This window comes from Marmota monax, unplaced genomic scaffold, assembly GCF_021218885.2.
Source record: "Marmota monax isolate L192 unplaced genomic scaffold, Marmota_monax_Labrador192_F-V1.1 WCK01_AAM20220418_F8-fsc00013, whole genome shotgun sequence".
Taxonomy (NCBI): domain Eukaryota; kingdom Metazoa; phylum Chordata; class Mammalia; order Rodentia; family Sciuridae; genus Marmota; species Marmota monax.
In genome coordinates this window covers 19,115,483-19,137,125 of record NW_026692202.1, presented here as the reverse complement: position 1 = coordinate 19,137,125, position 21,643 = coordinate 19,115,483, and the positions used below count along the sequence as shown (strand labels likewise).

The 21,643-nt window shown below is 44.2% G+C and overlaps 1 protein-coding gene across 8 annotated transcripts in view; it reads left to right on the top strand.

The window, feature by feature from the left end:
* The window catches only part of Ankrd6 (ankyrin repeat domain 6), a 190,412-nt gene that overhangs the window by 161,332 nt on the left and 7,437 nt on the right, over positions 1–21,643 (top strand). For 5 of the 8 annotated variants that reach the window (XM_046431461.2, XM_058575695.1, XM_058575689.1 and 2 more), the window contains 10 exons: positions 3,953–4,051; positions 5,390–5,488; positions 7,573–7,671; positions 9,066–9,143; positions 13,236–13,340; positions 14,657–14,791; positions 15,084–15,269; positions 15,860–16,012; positions 20,239–20,352; positions 21,014–21,140. In XM_046431461.2, the coding sequence (XP_046287417.1) occupies positions 3,953–4,051; positions 5,390–5,488; positions 7,573–7,671; positions 9,066–9,143; positions 13,236–13,340; positions 14,657–14,791; positions 15,084–15,269; positions 15,860–16,012; positions 20,239–20,352; positions 21,014–21,140 (1,195 nt within the window). Of the gene's footprint in view, positions 1–3,183; positions 3,351–3,952; positions 4,052–5,389; positions 5,489–7,572; positions 7,672–9,065; positions 9,144–13,235; positions 13,341–14,656; positions 14,792–15,083; positions 15,270–15,859; positions 16,013–20,238; positions 20,353–21,013; positions 21,141–21,643 lie in introns of those variants that run through there. The other 3 variants (XM_058575706.1, XM_046431472.2, XM_058575704.1) reach the window with 3 other exon arrangements.

Genomic DNA, 21,643 nt, shown 5'->3' with positions numbered 1-21,643 from the left:
AGTTATAGAAGAACATAATGGGTATGAAATCATTTACTTATCTCAATGCTTAACATAAATTTATATTAAAAAACTGTCTTAAAGGGTATCACCAAATTAACAGTTTTACCCATGGGAATGGAGAATTTCTATATTTGTTTTTGTTTATACCTTTCCCAAGATTTCCAAAATGCACTGATTATTCCTTGAGAAAAGAGGCATATTTTTTAAAAATAAAAAGCATTGTCAGTCCTCTTGGGATATTTGCAGTGTGGTGAGGAGGACTTGTAAAAGGGCTTGCCCTCTTTTCTGTCCTTAGAAGGTTGGGCTGGGTGTGTGACAGGGATTTGAAGGGCTGGAGGATTACCCATAATGCACCTGTACAGTCAACATCATGGGGAGGTGGCTTTACCTGGTAGTGGAATAATGAATCTGATGTGCTAGAATGGGGCCAGGTGACAGCAGCATGGTGATCATGGGCAGCAGCTCGAAGTCTCCCTTAAACAGTATATGTACAAACACATGGCAAAATAGGATCTGAGACCTGATATCTGTAGCCTAAGACCCCTTTGCACACATCTCCATGCAAGATCTTCAAAAGCAATGTCAGATAAAAGGTCTAATATTAGCCAACCTGTCGGAGATATACTCTAATGACTTCTCTGGGTTTCGCCTGCTGAGGAAATAGAAAACCAGAAGGCTTCAGAGACCATGACCCATGCAGGGAGTGTAAGAACCTGCCCTGGTGGCTTGGACCTCCTTTGAAATCTCTGGCTATCACTGCTTTTCTCTTGGTTTATTACAGTGTGGTGAAGCAAGCCATTCCTGTCCTCGTGGAGACAGGGACTGAGTCATGGTGCTCATCTCCCCTCTCTGGTTACTCATCCAGTCTTAGGCTGTTTTCTTTGTCTATTCTGTCCCTCTCTCTTCACATTCACGAAGTGTTCCTAATTTATTTCAGAAGCCTCAAAACAAATCGACTAGCTCAGGGCTGTGTCTTCTGTATCTAGCTCTTCCTCAGAAACCTCCCAGTGAAGCCTTCCAGCCTGCTCCCCTCCTGAGGTTTTCCCAGAATGCATCTCCTGTGCTCACAGTGGGCTTGCTCTTTCCATTGCGTGACCCTCAGGAGTGGCCCACCCCTCATCTGTGCCCACAGATGCCACCCCAGGCACTTAGACCTCTCCCCTTGAAGGCCCACCATGCTGTCTCCTGCAGCTCTCCCTTGGCACTCACTGTACACAGCTTTGTGCAGCTCTTTTCTAGTTAGATATTTCTCATGAATCCTTCATGGGCCAATAGCTTGAGGGACAACAGCAGCTGTGCATGGCAATATCATCAATAATGCTTGACTCACCATTTTTCAGGGTTATGCATGTGAACATGAACATGAGTTGGTGTGTAATCACATCTCCTTTTTATAACAACTTTGAGAAGTAGTGGTCCTTGTTTATGAGTGAGCTTAGGTTGGAAGTCAAGGGAGTCCTTGATTAAAACACATTTAGGGCCATAATCCAGCCCAGGTCTGTCTGCTTCAGCACACTGCCTCCCCCCAAAATACTGTGGAAAGCCCCAAGTTCTCTCTCAAGATAAGTGGCAGAGGCTTCAGAAGCACCTCTAGGATAACTCATGCTATCCCAGAGAGAAATTTTTATAATCTGCAGCCGACAATCTCTGGGGAAGCTTCTAGAAAGATCCTTCTTATTCAGCAAATACAGCAGCCCCTGTCTGGGAAGCTGGCATTCCTTACCCAGAGTGACAGAAAATGTCTACTACACATGCCTTCTATAGGCCCATTTTTAAAGTTTCAGATTTTAAGGTAGAATTTATATACATAAGGTTCACTTTTTTTAGAAATGTTCTGAGTTTCGACAAATGCATGCAGTTTAAGATGTAGAATGTTCCCATCATCCCCAACAAAGTTCCTTTTGACTTCTTGGTAACCCCCAACCCCTGCTCCCAAATTCTGGCAACCATAGGCCTGTTTTGCCTTTTTGAAAATATCATATAAGTGGATATTGAAGCATGCAGCCTTGTGTCTGACTCCTGTCATTTAATGTTTTGAGATTCCTGCATGTTACATACATGACTCTCCAGTCCTTTTGATTGCTCAGTTGTACTCCACTGTATGGATGTACCACAAATCACTTATACAAACCTACACTGTTTAATTTTCTTGATCCAAATTTTTTTTCCACGTAACGGATATTTTCTTATTGGCAAAATAAGCTTTGGTATGATGCATTTCTAAGAACCATTGGATGTCTTTTACTTCACTAATTTATTCAACATGTATTTAAGTCTGTCATGAGGCCCACAATTTGGAGACAACATGGGAGTATTTAAAATGTGGGCAGATCCTTTAAAGTTGAACTAAGTTAGCAGTGGTTCTCTACCTGGTTGCACATTAGGTTTTCCTAGGGAATTTTCAACAAAAAACAAACCAGGCCTGATGAGAACAACTGTCCCCATTTGCCTAAAATTGATATTTCCCAGAATGTGGGACTTTTCATGCCAGAACTGGGACAGTCCAGGTGTGTCTCATGTCCCCACTCCCCCAGCCAAGTGAATTAGAGTCCCCAGAGGGTTGAAGCTGTGTTTGGGTGTTTTTTTTTTTTTAAACTCGGGGGCACTTTACAACTGAGTTACGTCTCGGCCATTATTTTTGAGATAGTCTCACTAAGTTACCCAGGTTGGCCTTGAATTTGTGATCCTTGCTTTAGCCTCCAGTACCTGGTATTACAGGCATGCACACTGTGCCTTCTAACACAGGTGTTTCCTAAAAGCTCTCCCATTGATTCCAATGTGCATCCAGGGTTTGAGAACCAGCAGTTCCCAAACTCAGGTTTATGATCCTTCATGTTTCTGGAGGTAACAGAAAAAGCTCTACAGGTTGGTTAGTGCCTAGGTTATGAGGGGAGTAAGTGAACACTGACAGTTTTCCTCTATTGATTTGCTCATTCCTTTTTTCAATGGTCAGGAATCTCACATCCTGGAGTTTCAGCAGGCAGTGCTGTGAGCCCAGAGGGGAGGGAAGTAGGTGAGGAAGAAGCAGACAACAGGCAGTAACAGCTAGCAACAGCCAAGCACCCACATGACTGCAGTTCTGAGCCCATGTATTTAACCCCCTGCATGCCACAGGCATGACACTGCTCCTATTGTGCTGTTCTGCTTTCCTTATTTCTGATCTTGTTGCTTTCCCAGGGGTTACCAGCAGCCCTCCAAGACACTATTCCATAGAATCAGAATGTTTTGTTCACATCATGCAGTTCTTTCTGCAAGATTGCTGTGGACATTACTCTGACCCTTGGTTGTCATTGTGATGTGATATGTTGGAGGTAGAGTCCAAAAGCAGCAGGGTCTCTGCCTGTATGGTGAGTGACAGGTGCAACGATGTTGTCTGTTATGTGGGATGGCTTGTTCACAGTTCAAATTTTGATGTTTCAAGAAAAACATAAGAACAGGTGATTTGATAAAGCCCTACAAGTGAAAGCTTAATTACCATTAATCTGTACTTTCAGGAAGTGGTTTGGCCTCTTTCCTTCACCACTGGTAGAGTGCTGTGCCCACAGCTAATGCCCACGTTGGGCAGGAAGTCCTCTCTGAGAGGGTGACACCTGGCACACATGCAGCATTTTATGGTCCCGAAGTGCCTTCCTGAGCACTCTGTGTCCATCCCCACAGCCTCGGGAGGAAGAATCTTGCTCCCTTTCCCAGGCCAAGCATTTCTAGAACCTTACCCAGTGGCTTTCAGCTAGGAAATGGCAGACCCAGGTTTCCTGACAGGACTTGTCTGCCTATTTGGATTCCATGTTAAATGTTCTTACCCCTGAAACACCCTCACTGGGACCCCCGTCAGGAGGCAGAGAATGCCAGCATCAACCTTTTACCCCCGAGTATTACCCCTCTGCAAGGTGTGCAGGTCTGTGCCCCAGTGTTGCTAATGTATACCCCCTTTTCTCTGCCTCTCTCCAAGGCGGGGAACACGGCTCTGCACCTGGCCTGCCAGAACAGCCACTCCCAGAGCACACGCGTCCTCCTGCTGGGTGGCTCCCGCGCTGACCTCAAAAATAATGTGGGTGAATGAAACCGGCTTCTGTGTGTTCTCTCACTTGTGTCATCTTGAAAAATGACACACACCCCCCAGTCATAGCTACATGAAAAGATTGAAATGTTTGGGGCCTGTCTGTAAATTACTCATTTTTTTGCTAATTTCCTAAGGGGTCATTTAGGGAATGAGAAGAGGAATCGAAAGACTTGGAAATATTGTTTATTTCCCATCCTTTTTTGCTCCTCGTCTTTAGTTTGTTTTTATCATTTCTTCTAGCATGTGTCTGAGGCAGTCTAGGAAGCCTAAACATTTTAAGAAGGTCTCTGCTCATGTGGAGTGTCATACTATTATTGGCAAATATGGGATGATACCCTAGGGGTAGGTCTGGTAGGTGCTCCTTCCCAACATCTACAAAGGGCAGGTCCTATTAATTACTGAGGTTCCTTCCCATGAGCCAAAGGGCTAGTGGTTCTTAGAGGAGACCTGATCTGAAAGGTCCCATGAGTGTCCCTCCTCCCTCCGCAGAGAAGTTCTTTCTCTTACAAATCCCATGCCTTAGACATGTTGGCAGGAGAATCTGAAGTTTCTCTCACAAATGGCTGAGATCTCCCTGTGTGAAGCAGACTCATCTGAAACAGAATCATCTGAAGTTTTAGAACCTCAGCATTGAACTTGTCTCCTTCTTAATCCAGGGGGAAAAGTTACAATGAATGGACACTGTTCTCTAGACAGCTAGCGTGGATCATCAGGAGATGCTGCAGAGCATGACAACTTCCTGTCTCTGTGGTGGTTGCCATTTCTCTGGGAGCAGACTTAGATTCTTGCCTACTAAGGGAGAGCTTTCTGGATGCTCTTTTTAACTCCCAGTGACTGCTGGCTCATCAGCAAGGGGTGCAGACAGCAGCAGCCAGGCCACATGGCTCCACTTGGATTATTAGGGTCCTACCAGCCATGAGGGGTCTATGCTGGAAAGGCTCATTTCCAAAGCAAGGCTGTAGGTGGTCTTAATTTGGTTTACTCCAGACCCTTTGGGTTATAGGGTAGGCTGGAGTCCATGGATCCTTATCATCTGCCTTAGCTCTGCCAAAGGTCTCACGGGGAGCAGGCATCCCATCTCACACACATGAAAGCAAACCATATGGTGGTTCGGCCCAGTGAAAATCAGGGCTGCAGATGGCAGCCACAGCAGACAGGATTGCAAGGGTTGGAGTGGGGCGTTTATGTTGAGTTGCTTATTATTCAGGGTACCATCCCCTAATGAATATATGATGATCTTCCAGCTTTTAAATGATATTTTCTTTTTATGTTTCTCTTTTGTTTTGTAATTGCTGACTGTGCTTAGAGTTTGATTTCTGTCCGCAGGCAGGCGACACCTGTTTGCACGTTGCTGCGCGCTATAATCACTTGTCCATCATTAGGCTCCTCCTCAGTGCTTTCTGTTCTGTCCATGAAAAGAACCAGGTCAGTGCATGTATCCTCTTCATGGCTGTGGCATCCTTCGTACTAGGCTACCTGACACGTGTGTTAGCACAGCCAGGAGCAGAGGCTGCTGGGAGGTGCTGCCCTCTGACCTGCTTGGGACTCCACCAGCACTGGTCTCTGTGTGGTTATCCTATGGAGTCCCACTGGTCTTGCCAATCTGGCCTTTTGGGGAACGCACACCCTTTATCATTCCTGTGCATATCACCACATTTGCATTTTGAATTTTTTTTTTTTTGAGATCCTGGGGCAGGCTTTGTTTATAGTGAGTTTTGAAAAGGAAACCCACAGGAGTGTGGCTTGGTAAAGAAGGGAGGGAGGGAATCGAGAGACTTTTGACTCCAAGTTTTTCTCCTTATACTGCCACTTTTATTTGAGCAGCTGGAGTCTCTTATTTCTGTAAAGTTGGGTACCTGAACTGTATTGTTGCATACAGTAAGAATTTGAAATGAAGCTGTAATTATGATAGTCTTCCATGGAAATGTGCATGTTTATCATTAGTCATTTGGATAAAATAGTCTTTGATATTTATTGATATCTAAATGATGCATAGTTTGACTTTTCCAAGTTTGGATGCATAAATCTAAAATTTAAAAAACATTAGATTGTGGTTCAGATTAAATATATCCTATAACAGTAGTTTTGACTCTGGCTGCATGTGAGAATCAACAGGGGAGTTAAAAATGCCATTCCTGGATCCACTCCAGTTTAGAAGAGCCAAAATCTCGGGCTTGAGGTCCAAGCAATAGTACTTTTTAAAAAAGTTCCTTGTCTGAATATGCAGCCAGGTTGAGAACCACTGACCTAATAAAATAGCTAAGCCTGTCATTCTGTAACCTCCCCAGTGGGTTCTCATCGATCAGATTACCCGTCCACAGCCCCCACCAGGCAGCACTTCTCAAGCTTGGCAGCATTTTACAGCTACCTGCGTGCTTTTAACAATTCCCATGCCCTTGCCCACCATAGACTAAGGAAACCGGGTCTGAGAGTGGAACCCTGGCATCGGTGTGTTTTAAAGCTCTGCTGAGGATTCCAGTATGCAGCCAAGATTGGAAACCACTTCCACAAGCTTCCCCAACACTCACAACTGAGTGGCTGTGAAATAAAATAAACATTGTTGCTGCTACTCACAGATGGCTACATTTTCATGCTGTCCATGAAAAAAGCATCAAGGCTCTTTGCCTAATCACCTGGCAGGGGAAGAGAATGAATTATTTCACTTCTCCTATATTTGTTGGGTATATTTCTGTCATTCTGTTAGGTTAATTCCAGATGCTGTCATTTTCCAAAGTTGCAGTTGTCTTTCTTCCTTTCAAAGTTAATTGTCTAAAACACCTTTTGTGTGTTATTTTTTTAATCTGTACACACATAAAGTTTAATTTTTAAATCAGGCAACCTTTTGTGTTTTATTACAAAACATTTTGTATAAAATATGAACATTTGTAAGCTATATGGTAAGAGGTGGAAAACAACTAGTCTTAATTGAACTTTTCTCAGTGTCTCCACTCGAAGAACACCCTGAATCTGAAGATGGATTTTGTTTTGAGTCCCAGAAGCCCCTTTGAGTCCATGAGGTTGGCTGAGGGTGGGCTGTTACCCCTCCAGTGCTTGCAGAAGTAGTCTTCCCCCCCCCCCTCAGCTTCTGCTCAGTCCAGCACTCAGAAACCAACTGTTCCTCTGACCTCTAATCCCTGGGCAGAGGCGCAGGACCCAGAGCTCTGGGATGAGAAGCCTGCTGGCCGTGGGCTTCCTGCCCATCATCCTGCCTTGGTGAAGCCTTGGGTCCCATCATTCTTGGCAACCAGCCCACCACTACCTAGCCTCTGCATTTAATCCTGTTCCATGACTCCAGGAAACCCTAGTCAGACATAAATGTGATCTGGGTGCCTAGGCCATTAGTTCTGAGATCTCTTTGAACAGAACCACATGATGCCTTGACAAGGGTCTCATGTGCTCAGGAGGTGAATCTTGGTTTGACCTGGAAACCATCCTAGGCCAGGAAGAATAGCAGGCGGGCCAAGGGCTGGGACCATCAGGTGGAGTCAGCATGCTGTCTGATTTTTCAGGCTGGAGACACAGCCCTTCATGTTGCTGCTGCCCTAAATCACAAGAAGGTGGTTAAACTCTTACTAGAAGCTGGAGCAGATGGAACCATCATCAATAATGTAAGTCGAGTTGCAACAGTGGTCTCCTGAAGGCTTTCTCATCTCCATCCAGGATGGGGGGTGGGTGTTTCCACTAACCCACAGCAGACCCTGAGGATCCAGCCAGCTCCACTGAAGCTATAGCCCCTGGGGTCCTTGGGGAAGGCTGGAGGGGACCCCAGCACTACACAGCACCAGGAGTGGACAGTCCCTGAGGGCCCTCCTTTACATACCTAGCAGCAGTGAGCACAACTTGGTAGGAAAAGAAGCTCAGAGGTATCCAAATTGGCAAGTGGATGTTACCAAAAGTGAGTGCCAGACCTGTGAGCACCTGTGGCCTCAGGAAGATGGCCTCAGTCATTAGACTAACCAGCCTTGAACTCCCAAATCACTGCTCCTTGTTCCTTCCTTCTTTCTCCATCTCCCCATGTTCTATAACAGGCACCAGTCAAAGCCATTGTTCTTCCTCGAGGCTAGCCTCCAGTCTCTGCCCTTCCGAGAAGCTCAGAGGGGCCTGGGGTGGGATAGCCGTGTAGGGTTCTGGGCTGTTGACCTGACGAAAGGCTCCTGATCTTTGCTAGCTCTGTGTCTAGCTTTCCCTTCCTCTTCCTGCCTTCTCTAGATGGCCCTAGCACCTGCTCTGGCAACCAGCCCACCACTACTTAGCCTCTGCATTTAATCCTGTTCCATGACTCCAGGAAACCCTAGTCAGACATAAATGTGATCTGGGTGCCTAGGCCATTAGTTCTGAGATCTCCACGAACAGAACCACATGCCGCCTTGACAAGGGTCTCATGTGCTTGGGAGGTGAATCTTGGTTTGACCTGGAAGCCATCCTAGGCCAGGAAGAATAGCAGACGGGCCAAGGGCTGGGACTGTCAGGTGGAGTTAGCATGATCTGGATGGCACAGCCCTCTCTTCCTGGCTGCCTTCCTCTTCCTTTTCAAAACCACCATTATCCATTCCTGGTTTTGGCTTAATCTTCTGAGACACTATGGCCGACCTGATGTGGCCCTTCACTGTTCTCCAGGGAATATCTATTGCCAGTGGATTTTATGATCCTTTGTGTTGTTTCCTGACTAGAAATGTTCCTCCTCTATCCTTCTGATTTTGACCTTCCCTCCTCTTTTCCAGGAAGCATTCTCTGGTGGGCGATGCCCTTGACATTTGCCTCCTAAAGCACTTCCTGCTCCCTGGGTCAACACTTGCCTTCTGTCACAGAGAACCCGGTGTTGCTTGGTGCCCTGGGTGATTGGCATGAGGCTGAAGGGCAGGACGGGCTTGTGCATGGCTGTGTTTTGCTGAGCACTTGCAGGGGCTGAGTGTCCCAGTGTGGAGCTGCCACTCCTGGGGAGAGCCACGTGTGGCAGCATTGGTGTCCCTTTCTCACCTGCCTTCCCTGTGCCTTTCCTTAGGCAGGCCAGACTCCGCTGGAGACCGCCCGCTACCACAACAACCCAGAAGTTGCTCTCCTCCTCACTAAAGCTCCCCAGGTAGGATTACAGCACTTTGCCTTGTACTGATGACATGGGGCTGCCAAGTCATTGGGACTTCTCGAGTTGCTGTCCACTAAGCAATACTGCTTACTAGCCAGGCAGTAGGGATCCTTGTGAGCCTCTGGGATGATGAACCAAAGCCTTCAAGTCCAGCCCTTTATACTTGGTGCTATTGTTCCCTGATAGCATGTCATCATCATCACCAGCTTCCTGGACCATAACTTCCCAGCCACCCGGGTTTAAAACACTGCAGGAGAGGACTGCTGGGGCAGATGCCACTGCTGAACAAGTGGGACAGGCCTTTGAAAAGAGGCGGGGTATTTCCCAGAGGAGGGTGGGAGGGAGGGGACCATTCTAGGCACAGCAGTAATCAGCCTGTAGAGACAGTTAAGTATAGTATTCATTCCTTTTTTATTGAATAATGGTATTTTGACCCTTATTCAGAAAATGATGGCTGATATGTTATCATTTGAGTTGAAGTTGACATTATCTAAGTAATAAAGAAATTTAAAAAATTTACAAGCTGGTCATAATTCTTGTACCCTCAAATAACTGTTTCTTTATATTACCCTCCAGAGGCACAGTTTTTCTATAATCAGACTCTCACTGGATGTACCCTTTTATATTTTGCCTTTCACCATAAAAGGATAATACTCTGCAGTCTTCATAATTATAATGGAAACATAATGTTCTTTTTTTATTGCTGTGAATATTTTGTTAAGCCATTTCCTGAATGTTGGACATTCAGGTTTTTTTCCATATTGGAGCTACTCTCTTATAGTAAACACTGATGGGTTTTCCATCTTTTTCTGGCTAATGTTGCAAGAAGGCAAAATCTCAAGCCAAGATTCTAAACACTACCCTGCTATATACCAGCCTAGTCCAGGGTTTTATGTGGTCTTTATAAGTTTTAAAAACATGTCAAATATGGCTAGCAGTTTCTGGAGACTTCTGTCTTTTGCAAAATTGATCACTCTCTTGAGTGTGGAGCTGGTCCTTCTCAGTGGTCTGTGAAGGTCCATTGACTCTTAATAATAGGAGTCAGGTGTGAGAAGCTGCTAGAAATGGAATGTCTCATCTCCAGCTTTTTGCAGAGAATCATTAATGGAATTACATCCATGAATCCTAGTAGAAAAAATGCTGGTCTCCCATGGACCAAAAAGCACAGGTTACCTGCTGCAGTAGTGCACACCTGTAATCCCAGTGGCTTGGGAGGCTGAGACAAGAGGATCGCAAGTTCAAAGCCAGCCTCAGCAATTTAGTGAGGCCCTAAGCAACTCAGTGAGACCCTGTCTCTAAATAAAATACAAAAAAGGTCTGGGGTTGTGGCTCAGTGGTTAAGCACCCCTGGGTTCAATCCCAGTACCAAAAACAAACCACAGAGTAGTATATAAATGTCAGAATTCATTGTATGTGTTGGGCATTTCAGCATTTGACAATTTGATGGACCCATCCTCAGCTATACAAAGACCATGGAGCCTGGAGGGGTGGAGAATTCCCCACTCCAAAAGACTGATGTGTCTTTAATCACCTGTCATGTGTCTTCCAGAACCCAAGAGTCTTCACTTATAAGGAGAAAAGCTTCACCATTCCCTGTGAAGCTCTGCTTTTGTGTTTTTGTTTAAAAATGACTTCAGTTTTTCCACATCCACACTGAAGAGCAAGAAAATTGGATGACATGTTATGGAAGTTTATTTCACACATAATTGTACATGCTTAACCTATTCTCAACATAAAGAACTTTAAGATATGCATAGAATTTTATGCATGCCATTCTGTTGAGCTGTGTAGTGACAGAAACAGCCTTACTATTTGTCTTGTCTGCAAAGAGAAGTGTCCCTGCCTTAGTCCCTTATTGGAACATGGATTTTAAGGGCCACAGCGGCACTAAAAGTAGGCTGCTTTCCGAGGCCTCAAGATTGCTATTTCCTGATTCCCATGGACTGGAAAAGATTAATGATGTACCATTTGGTAGATGGTATGGTTCACTGAGAAAGACTGTAAGTCTTGCAAAGTTATTTTCACTGGTTAATGACATGGTAAATGGAGGGAATTTTGTTGATTGTTTTGAGTTTGGATGACCTCTAAGTGTCACTTGTCATATTTGATTGATGGGGTTCACAAATGCCTGGGAAGCGAATTTCAGGCCGATTTTTGGCTCTATCTCCTAAGAGGCCACAAACCAGGTGAGCAATCAGAATGAGACTCTTTCATCAGCCTTGACTTTCTACTGAGTCTGAATTTAGAAATGGCTTAGGGCAGTGCTTCTCAGTTTTTGGTCTAAGGACCCTTTTGCATTCTTAAACACTCTGGGCCCAGGATTGAAGATTTCTACCCACTCACAGATCTGCACTCCATGGAGATACATCCTCTTCCCATGAAGCAATTCTAAGTCAGGTAGGAGGTACCTGGCAGTGACTGGGGCTCCCCTGTATGCCAACCACCTACTTGTTCTTGGTAATGCCAACCACTCTGTTTGAGAGGATAGAGCACTGAAATTACTGGCCTGAAGATCCTTCAGCTGGCTTCTGGTGGAACCTGGACTTGTCCAACCCCACACATACTTGTCTGCCTTCCTTCAGCTGCTCTGCACGGTGAAGGGAAGACCAGATGTCGTCTTTTGGGGGCCACAGCTGGTGTGATGGCTCACAGTTGCAGCTCAATAATATTTGACTCAAACTGAATATGACTTGCACACAGTTTGGCCAAGGGAAAAATCTGAGCTAGTTTAGGTCTGGTGTGCTAAGGTAGAGAATGACACTATGGCCAGGTACGGTGGCACATGCCTGCAATTCCAGCAGCTTGGGAGGCTGAGACAGGAAAATCGTGAGTTCAGAGCCAGCCTCAGCAACAGCAAGGCACTAAGCAACTCGGTGAGATCCTGTCTCTCATAAAATAGACAATTGGGCTGTGGATGTGGCTCAGTGGTTGAGTTCCCCTCAGTTTAATCCCTGGTACCCAAAAGAAAAAAAAAAGAATGACACTATGCCTGGCACAGGGATGCCATATCACACAACTCCAGGTGACACCATTCTTGTCCTCGTTTATGTTATGGAAATCACATTCAGCAAGAGATCAAGCATCATTCTGAGGGTTGGAGAACTCGGGTTTATTTATCCCTGCAGACCCAAATGAGCTAACATTCTGAAGTTCTGGTCCCTGAGCTGGGGTTACAGGGGGCTCTTTGTAGGATATTTGACATCATTTATTAACCATTACTATAATGGTGGGTTACAATTCTTGGCCTTCATGACCAAGGACCCTGTATAGAAATTTCATGATAAGTAGTTCACAGGGGCAGAACAAAGACAGTAAAACACTTGTGAGTGTTATCATACAGTGTCCTTTCCCATAGGCAGCAGTAACTCAAGATGACTTGAGTTTATCTCCCTAAAAGTTATCTCTAAGAACTAAGCCTATGAGGTGTAGTTTAGGCAGCAGTTAATTGGCATAGAGACCTAAAATTTATACTAGCAATTAAGTGATATATCTACATTCCTAAAAGGTTTACAAAGTAAAAAGAAACTTCACAGGCATCTGTTACATCCCTGGTCTTGAAGCCTGTCAGAGATGTTTATGTATCAAGAGTTAGTTTTCAGGCTTCCTAGAGATAGCTATATACAACCCAACAGATAGGGACCCTTGGTTAATTAGGTTCCCTGCAGAGAGGCTGGCAGAGGAGAGGGGGAGAAATTAATCCTTTCCTTGGGCACTGATTCTTTATCATAATGTTCTTATAACTTCATTTTATAATCCAATCTGGTATCTCCGCCACAGTGTGACATTCCCTGGAGTTAGGCAGTGCACAATTTATACACACCTACTTGGCCATACCTGTTGAGGTTATCATAGAATCTGAGATTTTTGAGGTCAGAGGAAATATCCTACCCTTCTCTGGGTTCCTGTGATGCCCAGCACAGGACCTAGGAGATAGTGGCTCCAGAGGTGCTTGTTTCATGTTTCATGTGAATGCTTGGTGTGTCTCACTAGGCTGTAAGTTCCTCAGGTCAGAGAACCAGGTCAGGGAGAATTCTCACACCTGACGTGTGCACGCCAGTGCTCTGTAACGATTCCATCTGCTTCCTTCAGGTCTTGCGCTTCAGTCGTGGGCGAAGCCTGAGGAAAAGGAGAGAGAGGCTCAAGGAAGAAAGGAGGGCCCAGTCCGTGCCAAGAGATGAGGTGGCCCAAAGCAAGGTTGGGGGTCCCCCTGAGTGGCCCCTTCTGCCAGGTTCACCTCGTGGCTCTCGTGCCTCGGCCTCTCCTTCCCCCTAGGCTCCTCAAACTCTATTGCTCATCTTTCTCCTTTGGGCTCCACGTCCTCCACTCCTCCAAGATATTGATCCTGTGTCTGTATGAAGCCCGTCGCCCATCCAGTGCCCTGCATGGGCATGTTCACTAGCCCATGTGTCTGTCACCTTTGTCCCTGATGTGTGCACAGCAAAGCCTCTGACATTAACCCTTGCCATGTGGAGCTGTGGTTCTCCAAGTGTGGTGTCCATGCATCACTTGGAACTTTGTTAGAAATATGCCTTCTCAGGCCTCATCTCACACCCAGTGGATCAGAAACTCGGGGGTGAGGACCAGCAGTTCATGGTTGACCCAGTCCTTGGGTGATTCTCATGAGAACCACTGGCATGGGTTGGTTCCTTAGTTTCCACTTAGAGAATGAACCAAGGCTTTGATGACCCATATTGATTCTCTGGGCAAATCAGAAAAAGATGTCCCCTGGGCATATGATAAATTGAGCCTGAGTTGGATTTCATTCCCCTCTGCCTCACTTCGCTAGCTAGGTGCCTTTGTGCAGTGAACAGCTTGCCTGGTTGTACATGGTACTCCTTTTAAGTTTTTCAGGAGTAAGAAAACTAAATATAGAAATGAATTTGGGCACATAAAATGTTATCCAGTACTTGCCCTTCTATTTCAAAATCCTTTTGTCAATTTCCAGGGTGAAGGCACCATAATTTTCAGTTCCTATATGTGTATTGTACATATTAAGTTGTAAAAATTCTGACAAAGACCAGACATGAGATTTCATACACAAACACGCACACATATACATATATATGTATATGTGTGTGTATGTAAACACGCACACATATACATATATATGTGTGTATGTATATACATATATATATTTTTTCATTTCTGAGGGTTTTCACTCTCTGACATAAATTGTGGGGGTCCAAATTCAGAAAATGATTAGTTATATTTTGGTGAAGTGAAAAAAGACCCCAAATCTCTAACATTCTTTCATGTATGGTAGATTCCTGGGATTCTAGAACATAATATTTAGACACACAAATGTATTTCATTTGGACTTAATAAAATAAACAAAAAATATTTAACCAATCAGGTTGAACACTGCTGAGCAGTGTTCCCTGTTCGTGTAAGCATCAGGTGCCCCTGGGTCTCCTACTGGATGGAGTCTTGCAAGCAGTTTTACCCTGTTGGTGGAAAAAAAACTGAAGGAGCCAGCAGAGCAGGATTCTGGGATTTTTTTTTCTCTGTAGGGAAGTGTCTCAGCAGGGGACAGCCCCAGCAGTGAACAGGCTGTACTCAGAAAAGAGGAAGCCAGAGATGAATTTCTGTCAGCCTCCCCGGAACCCAGAGCCAAGGATGACAGGAGGAGAAAGGCAAGGCCTAAGGTCAGCAGGTACTGAAAACAGCTAAGAGGGAGGAGGTTGGGGGCATTCCTGGGGCTCATCAAGCCAACAGCTAAGAAGGAACCTTACCTGGCCTGCTGGTCTGAGCCAGAACATAGACATCAAGTCTGGCTCATTTCAGACTCGGGGTGAATGTGCTGGTATTTTTTTTTTTTTTAATTTTGGTTGTGTTAAACATCTTTGCTGAAAAGCTGGGGAGGTGGGAGCCATTGTCTGGGTGTTACTCTTACAGATGTCCCAGGGCTCAGGGGTGCTGACTCTTCCTTCCCCACAGGTGTCAGCATTGTCTGACCCCACCCCACCAGCAGACCAACAGCCTGGACACCAGAAGAGCTCACACACACATCACCACCCCAAGAAGAGGGGCCGGCACCGGTGCTCGTCCCCACCACCACCCCATGAGTTCAGGGCATACCAGCTCTACACGTTGTACCGGGGCAAGGATGGCAAAGTGATGCAGGTACTTGCACAGCCTGCTGGGACTGGGACCAGTGGCCTCCAGCCAGATTTTTTATTTAACTCTATTCCTGGGGTCTGATGGCCCCTTGAGACATTGGCTTGGTAAGGTCGGGTTTAGGAGGCAAGCCAGATGGCATTTTCACTAAACGGTGCTGTATGCTCCTGCCTCTTAGCTTCTGTCAAGCAGGGTGCCTTTACAGGGCCTTGTGCTCCATCCTGAGGTGACTAGGTATCCTGAGGTCCCAGAGTGACAAAAAGCAGCTTGAAGACAGGGACCGTGTCTTACCTTCAATCTTCTTAGTGTCTGCTGGACCCAAAGCTGAGCTCGTAGGACAGGGTTGAGTTCATCTTCTGTCATCTGTATCCCTGTGGTCTACAGCCGGTCCTTCTGGATCAAAGGACTCAGACTGATTCTTTTTTTTTTTTTAATTTTTTTTTAAAATATTTTCTGTTTTCAGTGAACACAACATCTTTATTTTTATGTGGTGCTAAGGATCGAACCCAGCACCCCGTGCATGCCAGGCGAGCGCGTTACCACTTGAGCCACATCCCCAGCCCTCAGACTGATTCTTTTTTCCTCTTCCCTCTTAGGCACCAATAAACGGTTGTCGATGTGAACCTCTGATCAACAAGCTGGAGAATCAGCTGGAGGCAACGGTAGAGGAGATTAAGGCAGAGCTGGGATCGGTGCAGGATAAAATGAACACCAAGCTGGGGCATATGGAGAGTAAGACCCAGCACCAAGTAAGCGGGAAGGCTAGCCTCCTTATTTCTAGGTGTCCTGGCAGAAAATAAAACCAGAGACTTTACAACTGGGGATAGAGCTGAATGGCAGAGCCCTTGCCTAGCAAGCATGAGGCCCTGGATTTAATCCCTTGCACTCTCCCCACATCATTAAAAAAAAGAGAATGAGAGAAAAGGGGGTCTTCTGCCCTGAGAGTATCAGATGGGATGTCAGAGAGGGGCACTCTACCAATGAGCTATAAAAATCCCCAGCCCTTTTTCTTTCTTTCTCTTTCTTTTTTTTTTTTTTTTTTTTTGTTTTGAGACAGTCTTGCTAAATTGGCTGGCCTTGAACTTGGAATCCTCCTGCGTCAGCCTCATGGTGGGATTATAGGCTTTAGGTGTCCCAAGACATATTTTTATCTGTTTTTGTTTTTGATTCTACTCTGGAATCCAGTAAAGACTCATTTGTATGCGTTTGACTGTTAAGTCTCTGTGGTTGCTTAATCTAGAACAGCCCCGATTCTCTGAGCTTTTTCTCCCCCATGATATTAACTCTTTTAAGTATCCAGGACAGTTGTTTTATAGGATGTTCTACATTCTGAATTTGTGTAGTAATTTCTTTGTGGTAGTATTTAAATTGTTCCTTTATCCCTGTATTTCTGTAAACTGAAAGTTAATTAATTATAGAGTGCGAGCTTCATAAAAGAAGGTTTGGTGCATAAGAAATTACTAGTGAGTTTTATAGAGACAGACTCTCATTACCTTTAACCCCAGCTCCCAGACGGCTTCTCCCAGCTCCCGCTTCCAGCCACCTAATGCGGTGGTGAGGTTTACAGAAGAGACTAGCAAGAGAGGGAGAGCACGCCGGGGAGTGAGCTTTTATTGGGGAACAAAAAATTCAAGGGAAAATCCCATCCAATGAAGGTTAAGGAGGGCATCATCCCATGGTCAGGGCTGGCGATTGGGTCTTCAGATCAGTGGCCAGGCATGCCTCTGCATGGACAAGCCCTTGAAACTGGGAAAGGGTGGGGAATGGCTTAGACACAGCTGTGTTTAAGCACCTCTCACCCAGCCAGGGAGGTAACTCAAATCACATGCGAGATGGCCTCCCACAATAGAATGTGATCCCAACACCTGCATCCTCTGAGGACTTTGAGGTGCATGGTGAGTACACTCTTGGGTCTCATTCCAGATCTACTGTACTGGATTGAATTGTGAATAAAATTGGGGTGGGGTCCATCAACATGGGTGTCAACAAGACCTACAGGTGATGCCCTCATGTGCTAAAGTTTGAGAACTGCTGGTCTAGATGGCTACTTTGGTTCAGGTATTCTTGTAGGAATATAGTTAATCGGGCTGGGGATGTGGCTCAAGTGGTAGCGCGCTCGCCTGGCATGCGTGCGGCCCGGGTTCGATCCTCAGCACCACATACAAACAAAGATGTTGTGCCCACTGAAAACTAAAAAATAAATATTAAAAAATTCTCTCTCAAAAAAAAAAAAAAGGAATATAGTTAATCGTGTAAACTTCAACTTGCCTCATATCTACAGGCATACAATGTCAGGATATTTGATTATCAATGATACTAAGTTTGATCACTTGGCTAAACAGTTAACTCCCATATTCTTCAACTGTAAAGGTATGTGCACCCTTTGCAATTAAAGAAATGTGTGATAAGAGTTTTCAGTTAAAAGAAAAAACATACAAAATAAGATATGCACTGGAAAAACCATTTACATTACAGAAATATGTATCTTTATGACATTCCCCATAGATCTCTTTCATCTCCCATAGGTTTTACTCATATAGATTATAAACTCTATAATGATCAGTTTTTTTTAAAAAAATTATTTTTTAGTTATAAATGGATCTTTTATTTGCGGGGTTGAGGATTGTACCCAGGGCCTCACACATGCTAGGCAAGTACTCCACCACTGAGCCACAACTCCAGCCCCAATTATCAATTTCTAAAGTATTTTTTAGATGTTGATGGACCTTTATGTTGTTCATTTATTTATATGTGGTGCTGAGAATTGAATCCAGTGTCTCACATATGCTAGGGAAGTGCTGTACTACTGAGCCCCCAGCCCCTGTAATGATCATTTTTAAGCAAAATTGAAATCATGTGCTTTTTTCTTGGCAGCCTTATTTTTAATCTAGTAATATGCCCCAGACATGTGGAGCTATGGTGTGCTTTTTAATGGCTGTGTATTATTACTACATGCAAAGGAATAGTTTTTATTTATTTGCAATGCCCAGGGGCACTCTACCACTGAGCTACATCCCCAGCTCTTTTATTTATTTATTTTTGAGACAGGGTCTCACTAAGTTGCTGGAGCTGACTTTGAACTTGGTAATCCTTCTGCGTCAGCCTCCTAAGTTGTTGGGATCACAAACATGTACCACTGTGCCCAGGGAGTGATAGTATCTTGCTTATTGCTTTTTTTCACTAATTTTATGTTATGAAAATTTTCTCAAAATATTCCAGCTTCACAATATTCCAGCATATTAATAGAACATATCTCTTTCTTTTTATTAGACTTTTAAAAATTTATTTTCATGTGGTGCCAAGGATCAAACCCAGGGCCTCACACGTGCTAGGCAAGCACTCTCTACTCCTGAGCCACAACCCCAGCCCATAGACTTTTCATATAGTAATGCTATGGTGGACATTTATATGCATATTTTTTTGACTGCTTCTCAGATTATTTTGCTCAGAATTAAGATAATCGAGTCCAAAGTTAATGTTTATGGCTCTTGATAAATGTTGGCAAATTACTTAATAGAAAGGTTGTACTAGTTTGTATCCTGCCAGCAGTGTTGAATTTTGTCTAAAGCTTAGCCATTATTTATTTTTACCATAATTTTGTTAAATTCAGGATATTTTACTGTTTAGGTTTCATTTTCTGTTTACTGGTGAGATTTAATATTTTATATGTATATTTAGTTGTAGATGGACACAATAACTTATTTTTTTATGTTGTGCTGTGGATCAAACCCAGTGCCTCATGCATGCTAGGTGAGCACTCTACCACTGAGCCACAACCCCAGTCTGAAGATTGAATATTTTAGAGATATAATTGATATTTGTATTGTGGAGAAGCCATTAAAAGCATCTTTTCCTGGGACCATGATACATGAGCTAAGATTGTTTTAGCTAGCCTCACCCATGAAGGATTGTATTAGACAAATGCTAGCTATTCCAGGGAGCTCTCTAAAGGTCAGGGAAGGTGACAGATTGGGGTGCAGTGTCAGTACACACTCCACATGGCAGGACAGTGCCCCGTGTGAGTCGGGATCTTTCTTATGCCAGGTCACTGTGACCTGTGACAAGTTCTGAGTACACATGGCTGCTCTTGGGGAGACACAAGTGGGGGAGTAGGCTTATCCTGGGAACAGGATGAGAGCTGTTCACAGACAGTATGGGACTGAAGAGATAAAATGGAAAGTGCTCACCCCAGCTCTAGAGCTAATATTTCTTTAAAAAAAAAATTGAACACCTGCATGTAGAATGCCATGTATGTCGCTGATAGGAAAGGAACTCGCCAACTGGCCTCATGGGCTGGTTCCTGCAAACAGTAGCTCCATTCTTTTCTTTGGACCATCAGAAGGTGATGACGGTTTGGCACTGCTGCTATTGGGCTCCCATGGGAAATGGCAGGATGGAAGGGAGTCCAGAAGGTGTAATCTAAAAGTGGTTCTCTAAGGTCTCATCAGCGATCTTAAACACTTTCTATATCCTATGTTCTATTTTTATGAATTACCAAAAAATTCCTGCTCATTTGAAAAGCTGGGTGAAAATACCAAATGTTCAGCTTGTTTTGCTACTTCTTAATCAGCTGTTAATATTTTCTTTATTATGAAGGTAGGATAAGGAAGCGGCTTTGTACTTCTGGAGACAGTTTTTCCTAATAACAATCTTGGAAATAATGTCCAAAAACTCAGAAAAATTCCTGTTTGCTTGTAAGGTCTGCATTTGCTTAAGTTGTGTATTTACTATGTATTCATAGTCTCTTAAACTCAGGACTTTAATAAATGATTAAAAGAAACAACATTGGCCTTATAGAAATATGCTCAGGAACTTTGAACAACTAGAGTTCCATGAACACTGTATGAAAATCTAATGGGAGGAGGAGTTGAATTCTTCTTGTTCTCTGGACCCTGCTGGGCATGTTCTCAAGAGCAGAGAGGCCAGGGCCTAGCCTTTGATCATCTCAGCATGTACTGTTCCCCCTGAATCCCAGATGCGAGTTCTGGACAAACTGATGGTTGAGCGACTCTCGGCAGAGAGAACAGAGTGTGTGAATCGTTTGCAGCAACACTCAGATGCGGAGAAGCATGAGGGAGAGAAACGACAGGTAAAAACCAGTATCTGTCAGTCCTTTGCTTATGATTCACCATGTTTACTGACTTAAAAGATTCTGGCCTATCATTAAAACTCAGCCTGGGACTCCTGAAAATCATTTTTATTACATAGCATGTTATTTTTGCCACCCCAAAATGAAGTTAATAGCAAAGAACTTGTAGTTTGTGTCTGTTGTAGAATATGCTGGCAGTTGGTAGGGACTGACTGAGCAGGCTGGGGGAAGGTCATCTCTGCCAGGAATCAGTCCTATGTATTTGGGGTTCATTGGGCCATTATACATTGTCAAACAAGACACGGTTCCTGCCCTAAGGGAGTTAACTGTCTACCTAGGACTATAGATATGGAACAAATACTCATGTGCGAGAGCTCATGCTTCTCAGCAGCCTGGAATGCTTGGTTCAGAAGATTTGGGTAGCTTTGTTTAAGGTGACTGTAAGTTGCTTAAGATATAGATAGCTGTCAGTTTGGATGCAAGGGATGGCCTGAAGGTGGATGAGTAATCTACAACTTTTAGGTTTGTCAGAATGGTTAACCTCAACTATCATAATATACAAGTTCATTCTTAATGCTAAAGAATTTAATCTTACTGCTAAATTTCAGAAACCATATATCAAATTCACCTCATTCTTTTCTATACTATTATTTATTTTTAGATGTCCTTGGTGGATGAATTAAAAACCTGGTGTGTGTTAAAGATTCAGAATCTGGAGCTGAAGCTTTCTGGAGATTCTAGGGCCTCCAGGGCTAAATCTACACCATCTACTTGTGAATCCTCTACAGGTAACCAATATACAGAGAGAGCCCTTTTGTCCAAAGGTAATGCAAGCCCCAGATCTTGTTTTCTCCTGCCTCAAAGGCAGTAGTCCTTCTGATAGGGCTATAGAAAACACCAGGTTGCATGATTAGCTCTTTAGGGGAAAGGACCATGTTTTGCTCACAACTACATGCTCAGTTTTGAGAAAGTAATCAAGTGGTCTTATTTTAGTACCCAAACATTATTTGAATGAAGGAATGGAAGAGTTATTGATCAGGAATAACAGTGTATTAGGTACAATGTGGAATGGGGTCAGAATGGACCCCAAATAGAAGGGTGATGGATGACCATCTGTCTCCTTAGCAGGTCTCTCTTCCTTGTCCTTTGTGCCTTTTCCCCATTTCTTCTCCTTGACTTTTTTTATTTTGTTGCCTCTGTCCAACTATACAAAGCCTTATTAAACAGTAGTTCATGTGTTGAACTTGCCTCAGGTAATAGATAATAGGTGCTCCAAGCAAAACACCTTTAC